This window comes from Megalops cyprinoides, chromosome 2 (assembly GCF_013368585.1).
Source record: "Megalops cyprinoides isolate fMegCyp1 chromosome 2, fMegCyp1.pri, whole genome shotgun sequence".
NCBI classification, from domain to species: domain Eukaryota; kingdom Metazoa; phylum Chordata; class Actinopteri; order Elopiformes; family Megalopidae; genus Megalops; species Megalops cyprinoides.
Genome location: NC_050584.1, coordinates 45241588 through 45263558, shown reverse-complemented (window position 1 = coordinate 45263558; position 21971 = coordinate 45241588). Strand labels below are relative to the sequence as shown.

The following is a 21971-nucleotide window of genomic DNA, read 5'->3' as shown; positions in this document are numbered from 1 at the left end:
GCAAACTCTCTAATGATGTTTGTGTCTGTATTTTTTGTCTCATTGGTATTTCACCCATGCACAACATTAAATAAAGCATTTACAATTGCAATGAGTAACTCCTATAAACTTGGTGTCTTCAAATATTGTATTGAGTCATAACATGGTTGAGTATTGCCACATTAATGCCACTCAGATTCTCTCAAATAAGACATTCTGGGAAATAAATAAATAAATAATACAGAGTCCCCACACACTGCTGATGGCCTTAAATGATTCCGATTTGCTGTGCTACCAGCACAGTGTCTACATGGGACATGCATGTATATTTTTTGTTGTCTTACAAATAACTGTACTCATAGCGGCAATGACACAGTGCAAATTGTTATGCACTACAAAGCAGGATGATATACCGTGTGATTGTTATTGTGCACACATATGTTTTAACTGTCTTAGGGACCTCTGTAGTGTGATGCACAGCAAAAAAATAGCCATACATAAATATAAAAACCTGCACAGTCAAGTGAGGAAAAACAGCTTTTCATTTGGATGTAGAGGTAAATAATGTGCTGATGATGAGTGAATTTCTACAAGCACATGTAGCCGTCATGACAAACAGTGTCCAATACCTAAGGAGGCTCAAAGCAAGCTTTTGGAATTGCAACACAGAAAAAAGCGGTGAGTGTGCAGAGGAAGCAGAAGGGGGCTAAGGGTTAGTTTACATACAGACGTGCTGGGCAGCCCTTTGGTAGCTGCCTCCGTAGGAAGAATTCTCTTGTTTTTCACCAGTGTTTGTAGCACTGCAGCCAGAAAAAGAGAGTAGAAAAGACCAGCAGATGCAATCAAACAGCCCCACCTCCACACACTGCATTGCATGAATAGGTAGAGGTGAAGAGAAGAGTGAGAGAAACTGTAAAGAGAAGAACAGAAGGATCAGCCAAACAAGGGTAGAGCAGGCAGCTGACCATGGTGTAAGTCACCATACTCCAAGGTAAACTGGAAATTATGTTGATGTGTTTCCTGTACTTTTAAAGCAGTTTCCCACTGTCTCTGCCTGCTCAACTGCAAGAGGCTCTATTTATATCACACCTGACCTGGTTCTTGCCTTCCTTCTGCCTACCTGGCATAAGCTGTCTGTGACCTCACCATGAAACATTAATCCCTTCAGCAAAACAGAATGTACTGCAGATGCTTTTCAAATCCAATAGTTATGTGACCTGTGGTTGCATACACTCAACACAATTAACTTTTTATTGAAATGTGCATCATTATTTTACCCACTTAAAGTGTTAAAACTTGCAACAGTGTTACCCTAAATACTGTAATAGGATTTTCACTGTGGTGTGCCAATACTTGGATAAAGCACAAGATTGCTCTGCTTCCAGACTTTACTTAAACCTTACTGTTCTGTCAGAAAGATATTAAGAAAGGTTTTGTTTTTTTGTACTTCTTGTGCTTCTGTCACACAACCAAGCAAAGCATCAGACCTAATTTGTGGGAAGAAAAAATAATGCCCCTACTAACATTTACTGTTGATTCTACAAAGGCTTTTTGGTGACAAACATCATAACATCCTTGAGGTGTATGGGAAATGAACAAATCATCTCATTTAAGGACTACCTATCAATGTACATCATACTCTGAAAAAGCACTGTGGTTATGTTGCTGATAAATGTGAATCATGGAGGTTTATATACATATCTATACACTTTGTTGGATGAAGTGGAGTGGATTGTCACTTTCTGAGGATTTATTTCACTGCGCCACTTCCACATACTGACCGCTTTCCTTGTAACACCACTATGGCACCCATCCACGCAGCCTATTAACCTTGCATCATACATAGCAGGCCTGATTCTCTACGGTCACCGCTGCCCTCCATGACGAAGTCTGCTGAAAAAGATCCCCCTCTCACACCACCACATATATTTGAACAAAAGGTATGAATATCATCTATGAATCTATAGCATCTGTTCAAATATTCAAGGTTTATAACAACACCAAGCTCTATTTTCACAGCATCTCTATGACCAGGTGTATTGAAAAAAAAAAACATTTTCTACATTCTTATTTGTATTCTGCTGTGAGACTAACCCTAACCCTGATTCACCTACACAAGCAAATCGAGACAAATATTCATGAAGAAATATGCAAGACATCGAGTTGACTTCAGTCATGGTAGTCAGAATGTCAAACCAAATTTCAAAGCTTCTGAATGCGTTTACTGTGCAAATTAAGACGTTCAATGACTCACACTACACCTAAATATTTGCATATGCACTTTACCCCCGTTGGGTCGTATTACCTTCTCTTGTCACATTCTCTGCTGCACTCATGGCTTTCCCGCTCAAGTCGTTGACCACGCTGTCCACTGCTGCCTCATGTTTGAGGAAGAAAGGCCGCACCACACGCAAGTATAACACTTGTGAGCCGTTCCAGCTGATGGGTGCCATACACCACAGCAGGAAAAGGCACTGAGCAAGAGAGAAATGTACAGAAAAGAATCACTGGAAACCATGATTCTGTTTACTGCACAGTAGCATTACAGCATTCCTCAGAGCCATCCAGATAATTGCATCTCATTAATTAATATGATTACTGGGATTGCAGGTATACCATCTGCCAAAGTGGAGAGGCTTGGATATGCAGGAATACATTGTCAAAACTAGAAAGACAAAACAAAGTAGGGTTTGGAAAGACAGACTCAAACCACACTCCATCATACCTTGCCTACATAGTAGAAGGGGAACCAGTACAGAAAGATGTCAGAGAAGAATTCACCCAAGCTGAAGACTCCGTACACAACCCAGTATGTCAACCACTTGGTATCGTCATCCTTGTTGGCACTCTCAATGGCTTTTATGCTTTGTGCAGGACAGAACCATTAAAATAACATCACAGTCACACATGTAAAGAGGATTCCTAGCTTCCAAATGCAATAAAGCTATAACAGTTCAACCTGTATCTACATGAGATTTAACATGAAACACAAAAAACAGTTCTTTTCAGTTTTACAATTAATGTGTTTAAAAAGCAATTCAAGCAGAGATACTATGAAGAACACCAATCACAGTGTTAATATCTATTCCACATTTGAAGTAAACTCAGAAAACATATATATATACTTACGAGTAATATGCTGGATACACAAAACCAATCAAGTTGCAGAGCAGGGAAGCACCATATCCAAAGACTAAATACAGTCCTGTAACGGTCACTGCACCTGTACATAGATATGGGAAACACAATGAGCAATTCAATGCCGCTATGAGCATGCAAATTAAGGGACAACAGATCTGGCTACACCACATAAATTAAAATAACCACAAGCAAATTGTGCACACTCAGGGAATGTAAAGCATACTAGCCCTAAAGCACGAGTATGGTTAGAAGGATCAGACTATGCAAATAAAACAGTAAGATAGTCTTTGAGACAATGGCTGTTTCAGATGGACTCTGCCCAGCTGCAAATATCCTGTAATCTTGGGAAAATTACATAATAGTTGGAAAATCTCTGATTATACACCCATATTAAGGTTTGTGTAGTCTACCTTCTGAACAAATAAGATGAAGAATCCAGACAGTGAATCAAGCCAATTTATCCACACAGTTGGTAGTAATTATTTACAAGTATGCATTATATTTTACTGAAATGCATTTTTACTGAAAAATATTTGAAGTCTTAATTCAACCCAAGGCAGTATTTAAACTTGCAGGGGTTCCTCACACAGAGTTAAAAACAGGCTCATAATAATAAATAGATATTAAAGTATGGTGGTATGCTATAACAATACTCAACTACCTCTTAGATATAGAAGCTAATTGCATCCTAACTGTGAGACTATTCCCATCAATACCCATTAAATACTTACAAGAACTTAAATACACATCAAGCAGTTTTACCTGATGCCATAAAATAGAAAAGTACCATTATAACTGCAGTGGAAGGCAAAGAGTCCTAATTATGATCAATACCATTATTTACTTGGAAGTGTTACTAGCACTGTACTTGCCAGTGGGATTTCCTCTGGAAACATTTACATTTATTCATTTAGCAGACGCTTTTATCCAAAGCAACTTACATAGGTTACAGTTCTTTACAATGTTATCCATTTATACAGCTGGATATTTACTGAGGAAATTGTGGATTAAGTACCTTGCCCAAGGGCACAGCAGCAGTGTCCCAGCGGGGATCGAACCGGCAACCTTTCGACCCTACAAGTCCTGCTCCTTAACCACTATGCTACACTGCCGTCCCACATGACTATGAACTAGGTGTATATGAACATAGATTTTTTTTTTACTATTTTCATGCTTGCCAACATACAAAGCTAAGATTTGCTTCTGTTTGTAACTTTATAGATCGTTTGCAATGTAAAGAATGTGTTTCATGTTCATCCCATGGACACTTACCACCATATTCATTTTTCAAGAGTATGAATGATAGTCTGTTTTAAGCGCCACGGTAATAAAAAATTATTGTAATATATTTACACAAGGTATTTCACATTTGTGATAAATTACTAAGTTGTCAAATGTCCACTGCCAAAAATCAGATGATATTTACATGTATAATGGCATAATGAAACTTTAAAAGCAGCTTTAAGAGGAATCTGTACTCCTTCACTGGGGCATTAAAGAAAACAACATAAAACTTCATTGTAGCATATCTGAGTGGAGCACAAAATCCATAGTCCCTCAGTATGAATATCTGGGTTAAAGGTGAAAGTGGATTATTCAGAGTTATAAAATATATCAAAATATATCCAAATTGAGGAAAGTTCAATTATTTGACAGGAAAATTATCTTATCTCTAAACTACAGACTCTTAGTTATAGCCATATAAATTAAACAAATATAGTGCTATATATGTATAATGATGTATTTTGTGTTTGGGTTGCTTCCTAACACAAATTATGACTACAGTGACCAAGACCTACTTGAACACTAGTATTGCAATGAAAATCAATGGGAGGCACTAGGTACCAGGCACCTCTGACTGTATCGTCAGCTGTTGAGCCCACAGCTGAGGACAGGCTACTGTGCATGATGGTGGTGCTGCCTGGAACATATTCTACATTGTAATATACATCAGCCATTTTCATGAATGCGCTCCTGTCCTTCCGACTACCATCATCCGGTATATGACTGTGACTCACTCCATATTCATTATTATATCCAATGACTCACGAGAGTGCTAGTCATGGCATGAGATTAATTGGAATCAATAAGTGTGCCTGAGGACAGACAGAAATCAAGCAAGCCGTGCTTATCCGTGTCAGGTTGTGCCACCATTTTAAAGTGTCCATGCACAGTAGTGAACGTGAGCAACATTATATGAAAATTGGTACTGCAGTGTCAAAGACAGTCCCAAAGTCTTCCGTGGTATTTTGTAGCTATAGGGGTTATTTCCTGTTACTGTTAAACTCAACATCGCTAAAGCACAACACTAAAATTCGCTTATTATAACTGTACAAGAAAAATATAATGACTTAATACAGTCAATTACGATACAAAGGCTAACGTGTTCTCCTTGTCACAACTAACCGTGCAACTCAAGTTACCACGTGACTATCAAAAGCAGGTGGCCGAGTCCCGCTAGCATGCCTATAATGAGAGGTTAAAGCGGTTTACAATTGCATCGCATTGTGATTAAACTACATTTTGTAATACAATTCAAGTTGATTTAGCCCTTCGACTGGATTTCCCAAAGGCGGCTAATCATACAAAAGTTTTCTTGTACGACGCAAGACATGATCCTCGAGACAACACGACAATAAGTGAGCATTCGTGCAAGTAACCTGATTAGGTTGTCTACCAACTATCTCTCCGCTACGTTGTTTCGGATATTATGAATGCCTCCTGTTCAAGCAACAGGTGTCACTGAAGGCACAATTGCGACAAACAACATGATATTCTGTCACAATGCATGAAAACAGTTCTCTCACATCGCTAAAGAGCCAAATGCCAGACTGAGAGCACAATGATATTCTGATACATGATCATGAAACATATTTATAAAAATAAAATTTATATATATAAAAAAAACATTTTCTAAGTATACCTTCACTGAACACAAGTACAGACCTTCTTTGCTGAGAGGTCTAATATCTAAAATATTAAGCAGTAGGCTACACGACCAATAAATTACAATTCAGTACAGGAAACAAGAAGTATGTAAACAAATGAATGGTCGAAATTTAAAATGCAGATACTGAACCGCTGAAAACAGAGAATACATACCTGCTGCGAGGTATTTCTTTTTAATCCCAGTTTTCGCCTCGATCTTTCCAAGACAATCGGTTACAAAATTCTTCTCATTCAGAAATTTCTCCACTCGCTCTTTAAGTTTACCAAACATTGTTGAGTGTAGGTAAGAGGGTTGTTTCTTATTGCTGTGAACTTAGCCCCACTGATTAATTAGCACAACTGAAACAAATTAAATGTGAAGAACGGCATCAACACGCCTCATGGAAGTATATTGTTTCTGATACTGAAAACCTTTTAATTTCGCTGACAGACCAGCCTAAGGCTTTCTGACCTTCAATCCGCTTTACAGGCTAGACTCTCGGTACGTCACTTCGCAGTAGGGGGAGGAAAAGAAAAGCATGACTGGCGGATAATATGGACCAATGGGATGTCAAGCGACAATAAGTATTTCAGGTAAATAATTTCTCACAACATCATCCTATATGTAGCGCTGTGCTGTGGCGTAACATAATTGCGATTGGCCCCGGTGCAATTTTTTTTTCTTACCCCCCTAGCCTCCCAAGTTTGGGAACATTTCAATAAGGAAAAATAAAAATACATAAAAATAGGCTATGACTCAAAACCGTAAGTGTTAAACACAAGGTGGGGAGGTGGTATATATAGCTATCACAATTACAAGTAATTTTAGTGATATTGTTGAATGGTTACTTTGAAGACGGCGTGAAACGGTCAATGCGCGAAAGGGCCCACCTACATTAGTAAAGCAGCAAAAAATCGGCTTCCTACATGGGCCCCTAATAGCTTCTGGGCCCCGGTGAGCTGCACCGGTTGCACCGTCGATATTTACGCCAGTGGCGCTGTGGTTCACAAAAATAACATAATCTAAACAATAGAATAGAATGTTCCGTTAATCCGTTAATCATGTTCCGTTAATCATGTCCGAAAATGTTGATGCATATTTTAGAATGTAGAATTAAATTATAGCATCTGTTTTAAGGCGGATCAGTCCTACTGTCTGCATATAAACAAGTTTTTCAAATAGGTCTATGCAGCGGAATACATCTTTTTCATTAATCATACTTTTCATAAAAGCTCTGAACTTTAGATCGTAACATTATATGGTCACTAGGTGACACTGTATAGGCCTACCTGATTTAATCAAGACCTCTAGAACGCAAGCGCAAAGGATATCCTGTCAAGCGCGAGTGCTGACGGATGCAGTGAAGCAACCCTCGAGCAGGTATTTCCTCTAGTAGAAAAGAATGCACACTATGCCCCCCCGCGGACAAGCTTGCACATGTCGGAGACTGCGGTAGTCAGGAGTGGGGAAAGAAATCGAACGGAGTTTCGTTGTAATGTCTCGCAACTGCAGAACACCACACCCCAAATTTTGTTCATATGGTTGAAAGAATGAAAGCTTACAAGGCTATCAAATATACTTTGTTCGTCTGCTGCTACTTATTCTGGGTAAGTCCTGATATGCACATGTTCTGTGTAGTGTACGATTAAGGGCTAGGGGTGTTATCAGCGAAGGGTCCCCAGAAACCACATGTCCACCCATGGTAAGTTGAGAATGATGTCGTAAAATGAATATGTAGGCCTACAACTGTCCTATAACTGTCTTTCTTTGTTTCCCGGGATGCCATCAGTTTGTATTAGTTCACAATGCCCTTATTAAGGCTATAGGATTTTAGAGGCATAAGATGATTCTGAGACACCAGGATCAAGCATTCTATAAAATGATTTTTTAATAGCAAATTGTATGTTATCTGTCATATTCTGCAACAAAGTCACATTATGATACTAGTATAGTTAACTTTGGAGTCATAACAGTAAAGACAAGTAGGAGCAAATAAAAGCAATATCCCCCATACACCTGTAAATTGCACTGTAACAGTATGGGAAACAAATATAAATGTGTCACTTGTCTTACTTTTCCGGTAGTTTAATTTAATTAATTAGGCATAATTAAATTAATTAGCATGATTTTAAGGTAACAACACCACTCTTGACTCAGGTTGCCAGCGCTGTGCTAATTGCAGTTGGTGTATATGCCAAGATTGCCAAGGAGGGAGGTAGGAGACTATATTTTCCTTCAACAAAATTGATAATGTATGTATGTATGTATATTACAGAAAACGCTGTTTTCAGTTTTTCATGAGCATTTTTTTCCACAAAAGTTTTGGAAAACAACTGAATGCTATGCTGTAGAATGCTACAGATAGATAACATGCCTTACAGTGCTTGTAAGCATTTTACAGTGTAACACCTGCCAAAGAGTAGCATACAAAATGGCTCTGGAAGATTGCAGAGGAAAGAAACATTGGAAATGTCAGACTGAGAGCTGCTCTCTGAAATATGAGAGGTGTTGCTTCTCAGCAGGAATATGACAGAACTGAGTCTGCTGTGCATGTGTGTGTACCAGATGTAGTGGACTCCCTGACGGCTGACCCAGCCCTGCTGCTCATTTGCACTGGCTCCTTAATGTTCATCATTACCTTCTTTGGTTGTTTCGGAGCACTGCGCAATGGAGTCCCATTGTTAAAACTGGTGAGTGTGGTACTCTGACCCCTGGGTGAGCAAATAATGCAGAATATTGGGCATAACGTCAAAATTGTCTAACAGCCTTTGGTTTCATTTAAGATCAGAAAATGTTTAATTTAGAAATAAAGGACATAAACAAAAACTATTCCATTTTATGTACTACTCATAGTTTTTGATTGCAGTATCAAAAATAATAGTAGTGACGATACCAATGTACAATTCACTCACACTGCTCCTTATCCTCAGTTTTTAGGAATTTTGGTGGCAATTCTACTCATGCAGATTGCAGCTGCTGTGCTTGGGTTCCTTTTCTCTGACTTGGTAACAACATGCCCGTTTAATAAATTGAAAAGATTTCATAAGACACTATTAAAATGTAAGGTTGACAAAGGAAAACACGATGAGAAATCATTTGTTGTTTTAACCTTATGCTGTTTTTGATGTTGTTGACATTATGGGAGTAGTGTAATTACTGCTGTAGTGTTGGTTTGTCAGGTTCTGGAGAGGACAGAGCAGCTGATGGCAAAAGGAATTGCACGCTACCGTGAGGACTTGGACCTGGAAAATCTCATCGACTTTGTACAGAAAAAAGTAAATTTACTCACTTTCAGAAAACTCAGTTTTGAAAAATTAAATCTGAAATAAGTATAAGGAGTAAAAAGATAATGTGAGCAGTATGTGGAGTGAATAATATCAACTATGACTGTTTAAACCTGTTTTTATGGGTGTATTTGTGTTTGTTACTGATGAATAGTCTTGATGTTTTTTCTCCCACTATAGTTCCAGTGCTGTGGAGTTCACACATACAAGGACTGGTCTGGTAATGTGTACTTCAAGTGTTCTGAGACCAACCCCAGCCTGGAGGGCTGTGGGGTACCCTTCTCCTGCTGCATACGATGGAAAAATGAGGTCAGGTCACAACCATGCCAGTTAAAAATACACTCATTTAATCTCATTATTCATTATCATCAGGTTCGAGTGTTTAACAAAAAAAACACACACACACACACATTAACTGAATTCTGTTATGTGAACAAAAATAGCTAATGTTTTTAAGATCCATTACAGGACTATGGTTAGTGTAGACAAAGAGACATGTTTTTTAGGACTTCATATTCCCTGAGATCTCTAGTATTCATTTCTGGCTATTCTGGGTTATATCCACAGCAAAACATGTTTTTGGAATAAAAACAGATTCATTTTGTACTGAAATGGCTGTAATCTTTTAATGGAAGAGATTTTTTTAAGAAACATTTCATCAGCCAACTTTCCCCTTTTGCTCCTGCCGTGGATATTCATTGACTTGGAATACATTTCAGGAATATTCTAAAAACAAACATCTCCGTAAATGCAAAGGAACAATTAATAACTATAAATAAATCTCCACCGTCATCAAATTAGAAAGAATTGAATAATTATCATTAGAATAACTATATTTCTGTGTAAATTACTTCAGGCAGAAACCCCTGACCCAAACCTAAAGACAGAAAAAAGCTTGTAGCTGATTGACCCAGATGCTTATGCCGAAACATGCTGAGGAGTCATGTCCCACAAAGTTCACTCCGGCTGGTGTGCTGTGTGCTTCTCAGTCAGTTCTGAACACCATGTGTGGCTATGAAACTCAGACCCTGGAGGAACGCATTGCAAAGGAGAGCATCCACACCACTGGCTGCCTGGACAAAATTGTGAGATGGGGGAAACAAAACCTAATCCTCGTGGGTGGAATGACAGTTGGGCTGCTCGGTCTTGAGGTCAGATGTGTTTTCAAAGTGTGAAGTTAGTTTGTTTTTTTATTTTTTTATTTATTTTTTTATTTTAGACTGACCAATGTATATATCCACTCATTTTAAAAGTGCTTCATTGTGTTGTGTTCACAACATGATAAAGACACAATAGCAGGAAATGTAAATTAAAAATTATTAAGCCATATAATTTGTAATTGAAGCACATTCAAAGAAAAACATTGCAATGTGCTATGCAAATTCACTGTCAATATGAAAAATAGCATTGTATAGTCATTTTTGGGTGCAGGACCAGTGGAAAGTAAAGGCAAACAGTCATACAAATAACAGCCAGCAAAAGTACAGTGCAACAAAGAAAGACGATGTGGGGAAAATGTCAACATTATAGCTTTCTGGATGTCAGCTGTGGGTTTTTACACTTAAATCTTACTCAGTTTCCTCCCCTTCTCTCAGATATTCATGATCTGCTTAGCTGCTGCCCAGATCTCTCGCATCAGAGGCAAGCCGAAGAAGAAGGTAAACAGCAGAGGAAGGGCTCGCTGACGTACAGGAGGGTGCGCTACCTAGCGATGCTCCCAGTGCATGTCTGTGGGACGTCAATGAAAATCTCTGGGGCTTGAAAATAATTGTTTCCATCGAGTTCATTGGGACATGCTTTACAGTATGATCTGCAACAACATGCCAGTATTACAGTGTAAATCATGCAGAGAAAGAGACCTTGGTATCCATTTACTGTGAATTAAAGCCAGAAGCAGGCACAGCCAGTCCCTGTCCTTGTGGTTGCCAGGGTTTCTCCTCATCTTTGTACAATTCATGTTGTTCTGTAAACAGCTGAGGCCCTGGGGTTTCTGGGGGACTGGAACTGGCCAGTTTAACTTTAAAGTAGCTGTTGCCTACATGGGTCTGTGTGTGTAATTCATTTAGTGTTGGAAATATATGTTACTGAAAGCTGTGATATTTTTTTAAATTTGAGATGATTTCTTGCTGATTCTGATTTTTTTTGAACAATCTTTTTATTTGAGCTGCTGGCAGGAATTCACTTTTTATTCTACGTAAAGTTCAAAATATTTAATAAAAGAATTTAATCACTTCAGACAGTCCCTCTATTCTGTGCAACAAAAGGAAACACTAAACACAATAAAAGTGTGTATGTATACAGACAATAACATGTATACTAAAAGTGATTTGTGAATTTACCTTGGACCCTACATGTATAGGCACCTTAACTGATATTAACTAAGAGTAAAAATTCATACACAACACAGTACAACTGAAATGCACAAACAGCTATTTCATGTCGCATCTGCTAAATCCCAAATTTCCCAAACTTTGATTTTCCTCAGACTTTGTGGGGCTTTGTGAAGCAGGCTTCTTGAGGTACAATTCACAGCTGAGACTGTCCATAAAGAATGCTTAAGTCACTTACTGTCACAAAAGGAGGCAAGTATGTGAGGACCTCATCTTACAAGGAGGGAGATGAACAGACTTGCCCTTTACTGGTTCCTTGGTTGCAGAGGGTGGCACAAGTATTTTGTGTGCCATCATTCTGGAAGTGACTTTGTACTGGGCCCGAATATTTTGGAGTGGGTTGTATTCTGGACTGATACGATCTGGACAACGGAACATTTCCTTGATCACATGACCCAGCTGAGAGACTGCCACAAACCCATCCTTGAAGGGTAAAATTTTAGTGACAGAGGCGTAGACATACTGGACAGCAAGTAAACATCCTGTAAATGACAGCCACAAAGAAATTGTTCAGTTTTAAATTTTTAAAACATTTCATAATAGTGTTTGGAGTCAAGAGATGTGAGTATGTATATCTCATGAGAAATACAGAAAAAATGTGAACATTAAAAATCTCTTTATCTAAGAATAAAATGAAAGCAATTACCAGTGGTAACATCCCAGACTTTGATGGTTCTGTCCTGGGAACCAGTGTAGACAAATCGGTCATTTTCTGAGAACGCTGCACAAAGAACCCCTTCAAAGAAAAATCCCTGTATAATGAAGATGGGGAAAAGATGGAACAGGAGGACATAACATCATCAAGCCCCTGTAAATAATCCCCCATTGACTAACAACTGTTACCTTGTATTCCATTGTGTAATCTAGTTCCAGGGGTGACAAACTCCACAACCTCTGAACCGAATCCCGGGAGCCAATCAGAGCATGCGTGCCTCGGTTACTCACTGTGACACACGTAATCTCCGTGAGGTGTCCATCTAGGGACACTGATGTGGCATTTTTGAAGTCGTACATCATTACCTCCCCACATTCTGTACCTTTCAACAATCTGCAATCTGACAGCAAACCCATGACAGAGATGGGTGCGTGCAGAAGGGAGAGAGAAAGTTTTTCAATAGGACCCTCGACACATGGGAAACGATCCCTCACGGTGATCTCGAACATAGAAATGCCATCCTCGTAAGCCACAGCAATCCTGTCTTCTGCATGGTCGATGGCCATGCAGCGGACTGTGGGCAGGGTCTCCGGAGGAGGGATACACAAGGTTTCGTGTGTAAACGCCAGGGGATAGATCAGGATAGTGCCGGTTTTCACCCCACAGAACAGCAGCTTCTTGTGCTGGGCCAGCTCCAGGCAGCAGACCTCAGCTGAAACTGGGATGGCTTCAGTGGATTTACCTGGTACAAAAAGTGAATCCCTAGTTATGTGAGAGAAGCCACCTAAAAAACAGATAAATAATGAAAAGGCAATTCTGTCTTTCACCTTTTCACCATGCAAATAATTTTAAATAATGTAAAAATGGTTGGGATACATTCTTGAGCTGATTTATTTTCAAAAGAAATGAAAGGTATTTAATAACTGAAGGAATATGTTTTAAAGATGACCTCAACCAGGGTATAATCTAACCATCCAGAAAGTATATTTATATAAACAATTATACAATTAATTAAGTCAAAATGGCTAATTACTTAGGTTAATTAGTCAAAGACATAATGCATTCTAGTAGAGAATAAATTTTGACAATGAAAGCAGTAATGTACTATTCAAAATGTTATAGATAATGAATATACAAATTTATTTTTAATGACATTTTTTAATGAAAGCAGCATATATGTTCTCATCATTATACCTGTACAAAACTTACCATATACAGAAAAAAAACAATGAAAAAAGACAAAAACCTAAAGCAAAAATGAGAGGAAAAATCTGTGGTGAAATCTTTGAAATGATCAGATTCCTTCAGTGTGCTTATTTAGCTGTGTTGTGTATTTTAGTATTTACTTTACCTGTGGAACAGTCCCATATAACGACCTCCTTCCTGTCTCCATGTTTGAGGAAGTACACCCTGTCACCGCCATGTGAGAGGGTGACAAGAGAACCACTGGCTGGGAAGCAGTTATTGGTCCTGTGCTTGTGGTTATAATCCAGCTGCCACAGTTTCAGGTAGTAAGTGCTGCTGGATGCTGAGATAACAGTGTTGCCATACACTGCTAGGGTGGTGACAGGGGCAGCCATACCCATATAGGAGTCCAGGAGATTTCCAGTGGACAAACACCAAATCTGTGTGGAAAAAAACCTATGTAAACCATATCGTCTTGATCCCAACAGACTGCTACACCCGTCTTTATAAACAGCTAATTTAACTGTATTTTTGGACCACTCCAAATGCCACGGCAGGCACTGATTAGATGTGACGTGGAAAGCACTTACAGTATTAACCCAATGTAACAGTGACTTTCTGTTTTGATACTGAATTAAGTTGTGCTTGAAATCCAAAACCTTGAGATGAGTACTGCAACAATTTGGTGCTGACCCATATAGTGTGGTCTTCAGTGCCAGTGATGAGCACTCTGCGATGGCCGGGGGCCACTGCTGTCAGCACAGTGTCCTCGTGCTGGAAAGCCTGAGGGAGGAACCTCTGCAGCGAGTTTACCTGGACATGGAACACGGCTATTTGATTCTCATAGCCTGGGTACAAAAACATAATAAAAGTTGTCTGTTTAGTTGTTTGTTGTCAGTCAACCCTGCTTATTTGGCAGATGGAGATAACTACTGTATCATGACTGATTTTAATGTGGTCTCATTTCAGAGCAATGGATCTCGGCTCTACCTGCACACAGCAGTTTTTCATCACCGGACGTAGCAAGGAAAGTAACCGAAGCAAGAAGCTGAATGACCGTCTGTCTCCCCTGATTCGAAACCTTCGGAAACAAACAGATCACAAAACAAACCGCGGAGAGAGTGATGCGGTTCTGGCGCTATCAGAGAGACAGGACAGAACACACAAACATGCTGCAGCCGAAAATGTCAATACCAAATGAAGGGATCCCTCCTCGGATCCGATGATCAGTTTGTCATGTCTCTGGAATGTCAGCATGCAGGTGGGGGTCAGGGCTTGTTGATCTGTACTCAGACAGGCCTGCATTTTCTCCAAGCCAGTAGACCAGTCGTACAAGCAGAGGTGCCCTTGGTGTGAGAGGGTTGCAACCACGCCATTCAGAACCCCAAGCAAGGATGGCACCACCCCCTCAACGCCAGCGATTTGGAAGAGTTGCTCTGCTGTTTCAAGGTGCCATGCCCTTATCTGTTAGAAAAAAAATAATATATATAATACATATAAATTTAAAGCAATAATTTTCATATTCAGAATATCTTTCTGTCATGTTCAGCTGTTGGCAGTATGACATAATGCTATTCTGTATATATGTACAATATGTATCACATACATGCACATTAGAAAATAAGATGACATAAAAACGTAGAAGCCCAGGCGGCTTCAACAGAGGTGAACCCTCGGCGCTGTCAGACCTGGGCTCCCGCTGCGCAGTAGATGACGGTCCTCTCTTCAATCACACAGATCTGCGAGGGGAACTGGGCGCTGAGGGAGCTCTCCGTCTGTATGCAGTGCAGTTGTCTGCCACTCTGCAAGCTCCACAGTCTCAGGGTGCCATCACAGGCAGAGGAAAGGCAGCGAGCTCCCCTGTCGATTGCCTTCACACACTGCACCCCCGCTGTGGAGAACACAGGCACACGCGTCACACTGGGAGAACAGCACACAAGAGAATCAAGCAGGCACTCTGTCAACATGCATGCATATTTCTTTTCTTCTTCTTTTTTCTTTCAAGAGAATGTTGCTTTTGTAACTGAAAACTTGACATTTTTAATTCATAATTAGTCTATACAAACAACTAACTACCAATATTTGATACTAATAGTTTATCACAAGATACTTTCTAAAAAACATTTGGTTCTACTCTTCCCCTCACCTGTGTGTCCTATGAAGGTCTGGACAACTTCCAAATCATCAAGATTCCAAGCAATCACCTTCCCATCCTCTGAACCCACAACCAAGATCCCCTTCTCTGAACAGAGGTCCACTGCTGTAATTCCTGAGGAAGAATACATCAAAGGAGTGCCTATTATACCATCACAGAATGAGCTATACACAGAAAGTAAAGGGGAGGGAAACCTCCAGTGGTAGAATACCGGTGATGGACCTAAAAGCCACACTCATTCCACGAAAACTTAAAACACAAAAACTCTCCATTCCCACCTTTCTGGAAACCAGTAAGAGTTGTCTTCAGGGCTCCTCCTGGAGACTGGAAGAAACTACATTTGGGGACGAGAACTGGGTTGGGACAGGAAGCGAACCAGTCCTGACACTGGGAGCACAAACGTCCAATCAGAGAAGGGTACATCTCAGCGAAGATGTGTAGCCGGGAGAAGATCTCAGTGTAGAGGAGGCATGGATCTTTGAGGATTCAAAACACAAAATTTAATGGAGGGCAATGGAAAACTGAGGTGTAACACCCATAAGTCAAGATTGGAAAGGGTAACACTGGAAGTAAGTTCAGCTTGAAAAGTGTTTTTAACTCACCCATTTGTCCATCTATGAAATCCAGTGTGGGTTTCAGAAGTAAAAACGTGTCCCTGATCAACCGTATCTGAGGACAATCACAGACTTCAGTGCAAAGGGACAAGTCCTCAATAACACTGGCCACTCCACAGGTCAGTGTCTTACAACACAGCCAGTCTGTACTGCCTGCAAGATAAACAACACATCCATAGATGCTTACATTTTTGTGACCAACATTTACTATAATTAATATTAGACTGTGTCTTAGTACTAGTCGACATTTGATGGCAGAGTTTCACTTAATGACAGGTCTTAGAAAGAAGGAATGGAGTCTTTGAACTATGACCTCACCAATAACCTCCTGCTGCAGTTCCTCCCAGCGGCCTGCATGGATGAGATGGTAGGGAAGCTCCCGCAGCTTCCTGCTGTTGGCGACTCCCTGAGCAAACCATAGGGGCTGAGACGACACCTGGGGCAGAAAGTAGGGGAAATTTTGGGAGTTAGTTGTCCATTCCCAACCATTCAGCTGCAAAGCTTTGGATGACCTTGCTACCACAAATCTATTTACTGTCAGTTCACGCCTGGTTCATTCTCTAAAATTAAATTTGGATTTTTAAGTCTCCATATGTCTACCAGGTCAAATGTAGACATGATAGTGGAAATCATTTAAGTGCATGTGGATGATAGTTAATTGTATTAATTGTGCACTTGATAGTTAATTGTGCACTTGAATACCTTCCTGTCAGCGTTCAGTTTGGTTTTCAGTGAGGACAGAAACACTGGTTTGAGTTTTCCCTGGCTCCAGCAGCCCAGGAAGAAGTCAGCAAGGATACTGTGACACTTTGTCTTTCTTTCTGCAGACAAGTACCTCTCCTTCACTATTTCAGTAAACTGCCTGGAACACACACACAGATACACATGCAACAGAGAAAGTGCAATTATGATAACACAATAATTTAAGCACTATAAAAACAGCATTGCCCCAGAAATTAATGAAATGATGTCCCAGTCTTGGACAAGTCTAAACAGAGCAAACTTTTTTCTTTTCTCCATCAGGATTTACCATAAATTTCTCACACATTACAAAGGTACTTTTGTCTGTGCTCTTTGTTCCCAAGTTTAACATTTACCCCTTTCCCACACTACAATACCCTGCATACCCTCTTAGCACATACACATTTTAACACCAGACCACAGTATGATCAACCAATTACAATTTTGGACACTAAAACCTGCTCAGGTTGAGTACAATTCACAATAACTTTGGTCCAGGTAGACCCATAAAGACCTCTAACCTGTGGTAGAGTCCAAGCACGTTGGTGCCACTGGCCTGCCTCTCTACCAGGTATTCCCCTAAATCGTGCCTGAGACGGCTCCACAGCAGAGGTGGCAGGCGGATGAGGGCGGGGTTTGGCGGCAGCCAGTACTGGTAGATATCGGCCAGGACTTCGTCGTCCAAGGACAGCACGTCTCGCAACTCTGCCTCCGACAGGCCATCCCTGAGGGAAGCAATCAGAGTCAGCTGAATCATTACTCCACAATGGCCTAAGGAACACTGCACTAATTGAAAGCAGATGGATGCCCACAGAGGATCCTTTGGGTAATAATATATCAAATTTCTCTTTACAAGCTAAATTCCAGTATGATCTCACACCACTCATGACAGGAGTTATTTACGCATTCATGATATGAAATGTTATGAGATGCATCTTGCAGTATACTGCAAGATAGTGATTAACGGGCTATAGAGAAAGAGAAATAAATGCAACTCAATTGATTTAGTATATTTCATTACATTATTGTCATGTAGTAGATGCTCCAGAGCAACTTACATGAGTTACATGGATTTACTGAGGCAATTCTGGGTTAAGTACCAGGTATAGTATGGACAAATGGTTGCAAATTGTTAAATAAAATAAATCCATTCAGTTGGTAAAATTTGTTGTGATTTGATTTTAAAAGAATCAATTTTAAACAGTGTGGCACAGACCTTTATGGTAACAAACAGCCCACCTTGATGAGACGATGTATCCCAGTGCAGAGCCAATAAGCTGCTGGCCGTGTTTCTTCTCCAGACGCTGGAAGAGCAGAGAGACAGCTTCGTGAGTGGTGCTGCCCAGCTGAAGCTCCGACACCAGGGTGTAAGACGCCCACTGCCGTGCCGCATCCAGGTTGAGCTTGAGCAGGAGGGGGTGGCCACAGTGCTGGAAGCTGCGCAAAACCACATCACACTGATCTGGAGTCAGCCGACGTCCCACCGCGTTCATGTAGGCGTCGACAATTTGTCTGCCCTGATCAGCTGTCAGCTGCTCGACCTCGAAGAAATTCGCCTGTGCTACAATCATCCCCTGCAGGCTCTCCAAGAGAGGCTTCCCAGAGTCCAGAGTGGAGACCACAAGATGGACATTTGGCGGAATCTCTTTGGGGAGCCAATGCATCTTGTGAGCATGATTGGCTTCAGAGAGCTGGTCCAAGGAGTCTAGGATGATGAGAAGCGAGTCCCTCTGCTGCGACACTTTGGTAAGAAGGCTGTGGAAAAACCTCACCAGGTCCTCGTGAGTGTTGACGGTTTGAGAGGTTGGCAGCGACAGACCGAACGCCCCACATATCTGAAAACAGATACTTCTCAGGACGGAGTCAATTTCAGAGCTGAGGGGAGATGTTCCCAGCAGCCTCAGCACCACCACTGATTTAGGGCCTAGCACTCCACGCATCTCCTGCGCCAGCTTGCACATCAGTGCAGTCTTGCCAATCCCCGAGGGCCCAAACACAACCAGAGGCTCATGATAGCTGTTGGTTGTTTCCCACATGGCGAGACAGATCTTACCTAAGAGGCTGTCCCTTCCGCAGAAAACTGCACATTTGGCCGTACTCAACAGCATGTGATGTGTGATCTCCTGCCATAGCCAGTCCCACTCATCTCCCCCTGTCCCACCTGTCAGCGCTGAAGGTGCAGCCGCTCTGCTGATCTTCGCTTTCATCTGGGACACAAACTGCTCACACAGGCTCTCCAGGTACTGCACATGCTCCTTGCAGCTGGGATCAATGCCGGCTTTGCTTAGCTCCACGCAGTGCAGATTGACAAAGCCGGAACAGAGGGCGTAGATGCGAGACTTGAGACTTGTGAGGAGGTTCTGTGCCTCCTTGTCTACCAGACCGTCTGCGGTGATGTCCATGAAGTGGGCGAAGCTCCTCTGGCTGTCAGTCTTTCGTAAACGAGGCAGCTCCCGCACAAAGAGGACAGCACGGGGGTCACTCTTCTGTGTTCCCAGCAGACCCAGCTCAATCTCTGACTCAGTTACTGGATTGAGAGAAATACAGAGAAGGTGAGGGACATTTTGCAAGGGGGTTAGGGGTATAGTTTAAAAAACAAACAGGAAATTCAATTTTAACTTCTCTGACCAGATTTGAAGTACTTGTGTTTCTGCTCTGCGCTGATAGACCCATCCTTCTCAGCCTCAACAGCAGCAGCACGTAGCAGCCGCAAGATCCGGGCTTCTGAGAGGCGCCAGGAAATGACATCACTCTCATGCTGCGGACCACTCTCAGGTCGGTCATCATCATAATGGGGTAAATGAGTGGTGACTGGCTGCAGAACATATGTGGGTGGCATAGAATTTTCATCTTTCCAGAACCACTGCCTGAGGAGCCCTATGCCCTCAGTGTCCTTAGCCAGCCTGGACAGCAGCAACTCAAACTCATTTTCTGGGATGAGCCGTGGGATGGGCCGGTAGCCATAGCGATTTCCCAGCAGAGCCTGGGAGACAGGGCAGGGATAGGAAATGACAAGTTGTAAAAAGGAAGGAATTCATGTCCATAAAAGTGAAAATTACACTTTTAAAACTGATTAGACACCACAATGTATATGCTAATATATCAATTCTTCTTAATTCTGAAAAACTAGAAGGAAGATTGTATATAATTACATTACAATACAAAATAACTGGTCTTGAAAGTCAAGGAAAAAGGACACTCACAGTGAAAGTTGGGCCTACTGACAACCTCTTACAAGACTGAATCTCCTGGAGACATAATTCAGCTGTCATGTGATCCACAGCAATTGCATCACGAACCCCCCATCTCATGTCCACAACCTGCAATTTTAGCAAATAACTGTAACAAGCTTTGATATCCATGGGCTAAATGCTATCTGCCACACAGAGACAGAGAAAAAGAGAGTCTTGAGTTAGAAGACTGTGTTTTAGGGTCCTCTGTAGACTCACCTCAAAGACAAGGCCTAGATTTTGACAGAATGCCTGAAGTTCTGGATAAGCTTTTTCCAGTAAAGCATCTCTCTCGCTGCTCATATCTGGGAACAAGCACAGAGGATGGTTTTAGATATACAACATCACACTGACACTAAGTGCCTTATTTCTCATTTTATTGACTAAATATACACTAAAATGAAGAAGCTGACTGAGATTTTCTCACAAATAAAAAGATTTGCAGTGTAAAACAGACCCTGCCTATAGAGGCAACAAATATGCTGCCAATGCAAAGGGTGGACTTAACATGTGGTTTCGAGTCTATAAGCCTGAGAAGGAGAAAGCAAGAGAACTGTTTTCAAAGGAAAGCCCTTACCTGAAAATGTTGAACTAATGAAGACTCTGACAACATTGGAGTGGACCTCCATACCCTCTGTGGACTGGCCCCTGAGCAGCTCCAGACCCAGCGCCTCTCTCATGGCTAATGCAGTCATTCTTACTCCAATAGATGTGGGACACTACTTCTCTCATTACATGATTCTTCACCCTAGCGCCTTTCTGGTGCAGTAAGTCAGATAGAGGTCTCATATAAAAATAAATAAATACTATTCTTCAGTCAATAAGTTAGTTTCAAAATTACATTCAACTGGAATGCATCTTACAGAATAATTTGTGAAAAATATGAACAAAACTTTGTACTCCGTGTAGATAAATAAATGCAAAATCCATTTACCTATTTGTCAGTCTCTCAGCAGATCAGCATGCAGTTAAGAGCTTCTCCTGTGCACTGCGGCTTGGGGGCAAGTAGAGCGTGTTTTCCCTTTGTCAGTGTATCCTTTGAGATCGAGCACTCCAAGACAACCTTTGTTTACAGCTTTACGCAAGGTTCACACTGAGGACCCATGGGGTGACATTGTGCAGCTGAGGCTCACCTGTAATTATGTAGGTGTGTGACACACGGGGGCCGTTGACTGTCAAGTGTCGCGTTTTTACAGGGATTAAGGTTCTGTTACGTTGCACTGAGCAACCGATAAAACATTCTTCAGAGGACAGATTTTTTCACATCTTTGAGTGAAAATGTATTCTCTCATATTCCCCATCATTACTCAATTTTTTGCAATTTTACTGCCGTAAAATCAACATTTTCTGTAGCACTGATTTTCTTAATCAGATGGCTAATGATGAACACTAACCTGATGATGACCCTATAGTCCTTTTTCCTTGCCCAGTGTCTTCCAAGTGTCTCCATGAAAGTTACTCCCCTTTATAAACCTCTGATTCAGTGTGTATAGATCAGCATTGTTCTGTATTTTGAACATTCACACCACATGCAAGCTCATTTTTATTTGCATCACCTACCAATACCTTGTTTTTGCCTCATTTACCCTCAAGCTGTTCTGAGTGCACTCTTTAACCACAATACAGTTCCACGAAGATGCAGGCCTCCAGGGTGCATTTCTTTTAATC

At 41.0% G+C, this 21971-nt stretch overlaps 2 protein-coding genes across 4 annotated transcripts; one reads left to right on the top strand and one right to left on the bottom strand.

Moving 5' to 3' along the window:
• Positions 1-587: 587 nt before the first annotated feature.
• Positions 588-12794, bottom strand: reep6 (receptor accessory protein 6). 3 transcript variants are annotated; one of them, XM_036521416.1, is made up of 7 exons: positions 12370-12380; positions 12134-12205; positions 6223-6343; positions 3109-3202; positions 2705-2843; positions 2285-2453; positions 588-779 (listed from the first exon to the last, which is right to left on the bottom strand). In XM_036521416.1, exons 2-7 carry the CDS (start codon positions 12182-12184, stop codon positions 619-621), a joined length of 735 nt encoding a protein of 244 aa, XP_036377309.1. In that variant the 5' UTR covers positions 12185-12205; positions 12370-12380; the 3' UTR covers positions 588-618. The 3 variants fall into 3 exon arrangements, with proteins under 3 accessions (XP_036377309.1, XP_036377311.1, XP_036377310.1); XM_036521418.1 differs by lacking the exons at positions 12134-12205; positions 12370-12380 and adding an exon at positions 12761-12794 and having other exon boundaries at positions 6223-6321; XM_036521417.1 differs by lacking the exons at positions 12134-12205; positions 12370-12380 and having other exon boundaries at positions 6223-6526.
• zgc:113223 (uncharacterized protein LOC541424 homolog) lies at positions 7515-11547 on the top strand. Its single transcript, XM_036521415.1, has 8 exons — positions 7515-7656; positions 8207-8264; positions 8615-8739; positions 8980-9054; positions 9229-9324; positions 9514-9642; positions 10323-10484; positions 10929-11547. The coding sequence occupies exons 1-8, from the start codon at positions 7588-7590 to the stop codon at positions 11016-11018; spliced, it is 804 nt and encodes a 267-aa protein (XP_036377308.1). The 5' UTR covers positions 7515-7587; the 3' UTR covers positions 11019-11547.
• Positions 12795-21971: the final 9177 nt, after the last annotated feature.

Bases quoted from the DNA above. Each gene is read 5' to 3' on its own strand.
- zgc:113223 (XM_036521415.1), top strand. From the start codon at position 7,588: ATGGTTGAAAGAATGAAAGCTTACAAGGCTATCAAATATACTTTGTTC. The intron at 7,657-8,206 runs GTAAGTCCTGAT...CTCTTGACTCAG, and splicing joins TCTGCTGCTACTTATTCTGG to GTTGCCAGCGCTGTGCTAAT. The intron at 8,265-8,614 runs GTAGGAGACTAT...TGTGTGTACCAG, and splicing joins CAAGATTGCCAAGGAGGGAG to ATGTAGTGGACTCCCTGACG.
- reep6 (XM_036521416.1), bottom strand. From the start codon at position 12,184: ATGTCTACGCCTCTGTCACTAAAATTTTACCCTTCAAGGATGGGTTTG. The intron at 3,203-6,222 runs GTATGTATTCTC...ATCTATGTACAG, and splicing joins AAAGAAATACCTCGCAGCAG to GTGCAGTGACCGTTACAGGA. The intron at 2,844-3,108 runs GTAAGTATATAT...TCCTGCACAAAG, and splicing joins GTGTATCCAGCATATTACTC to CATAAAAGCCATTGAGAGTG.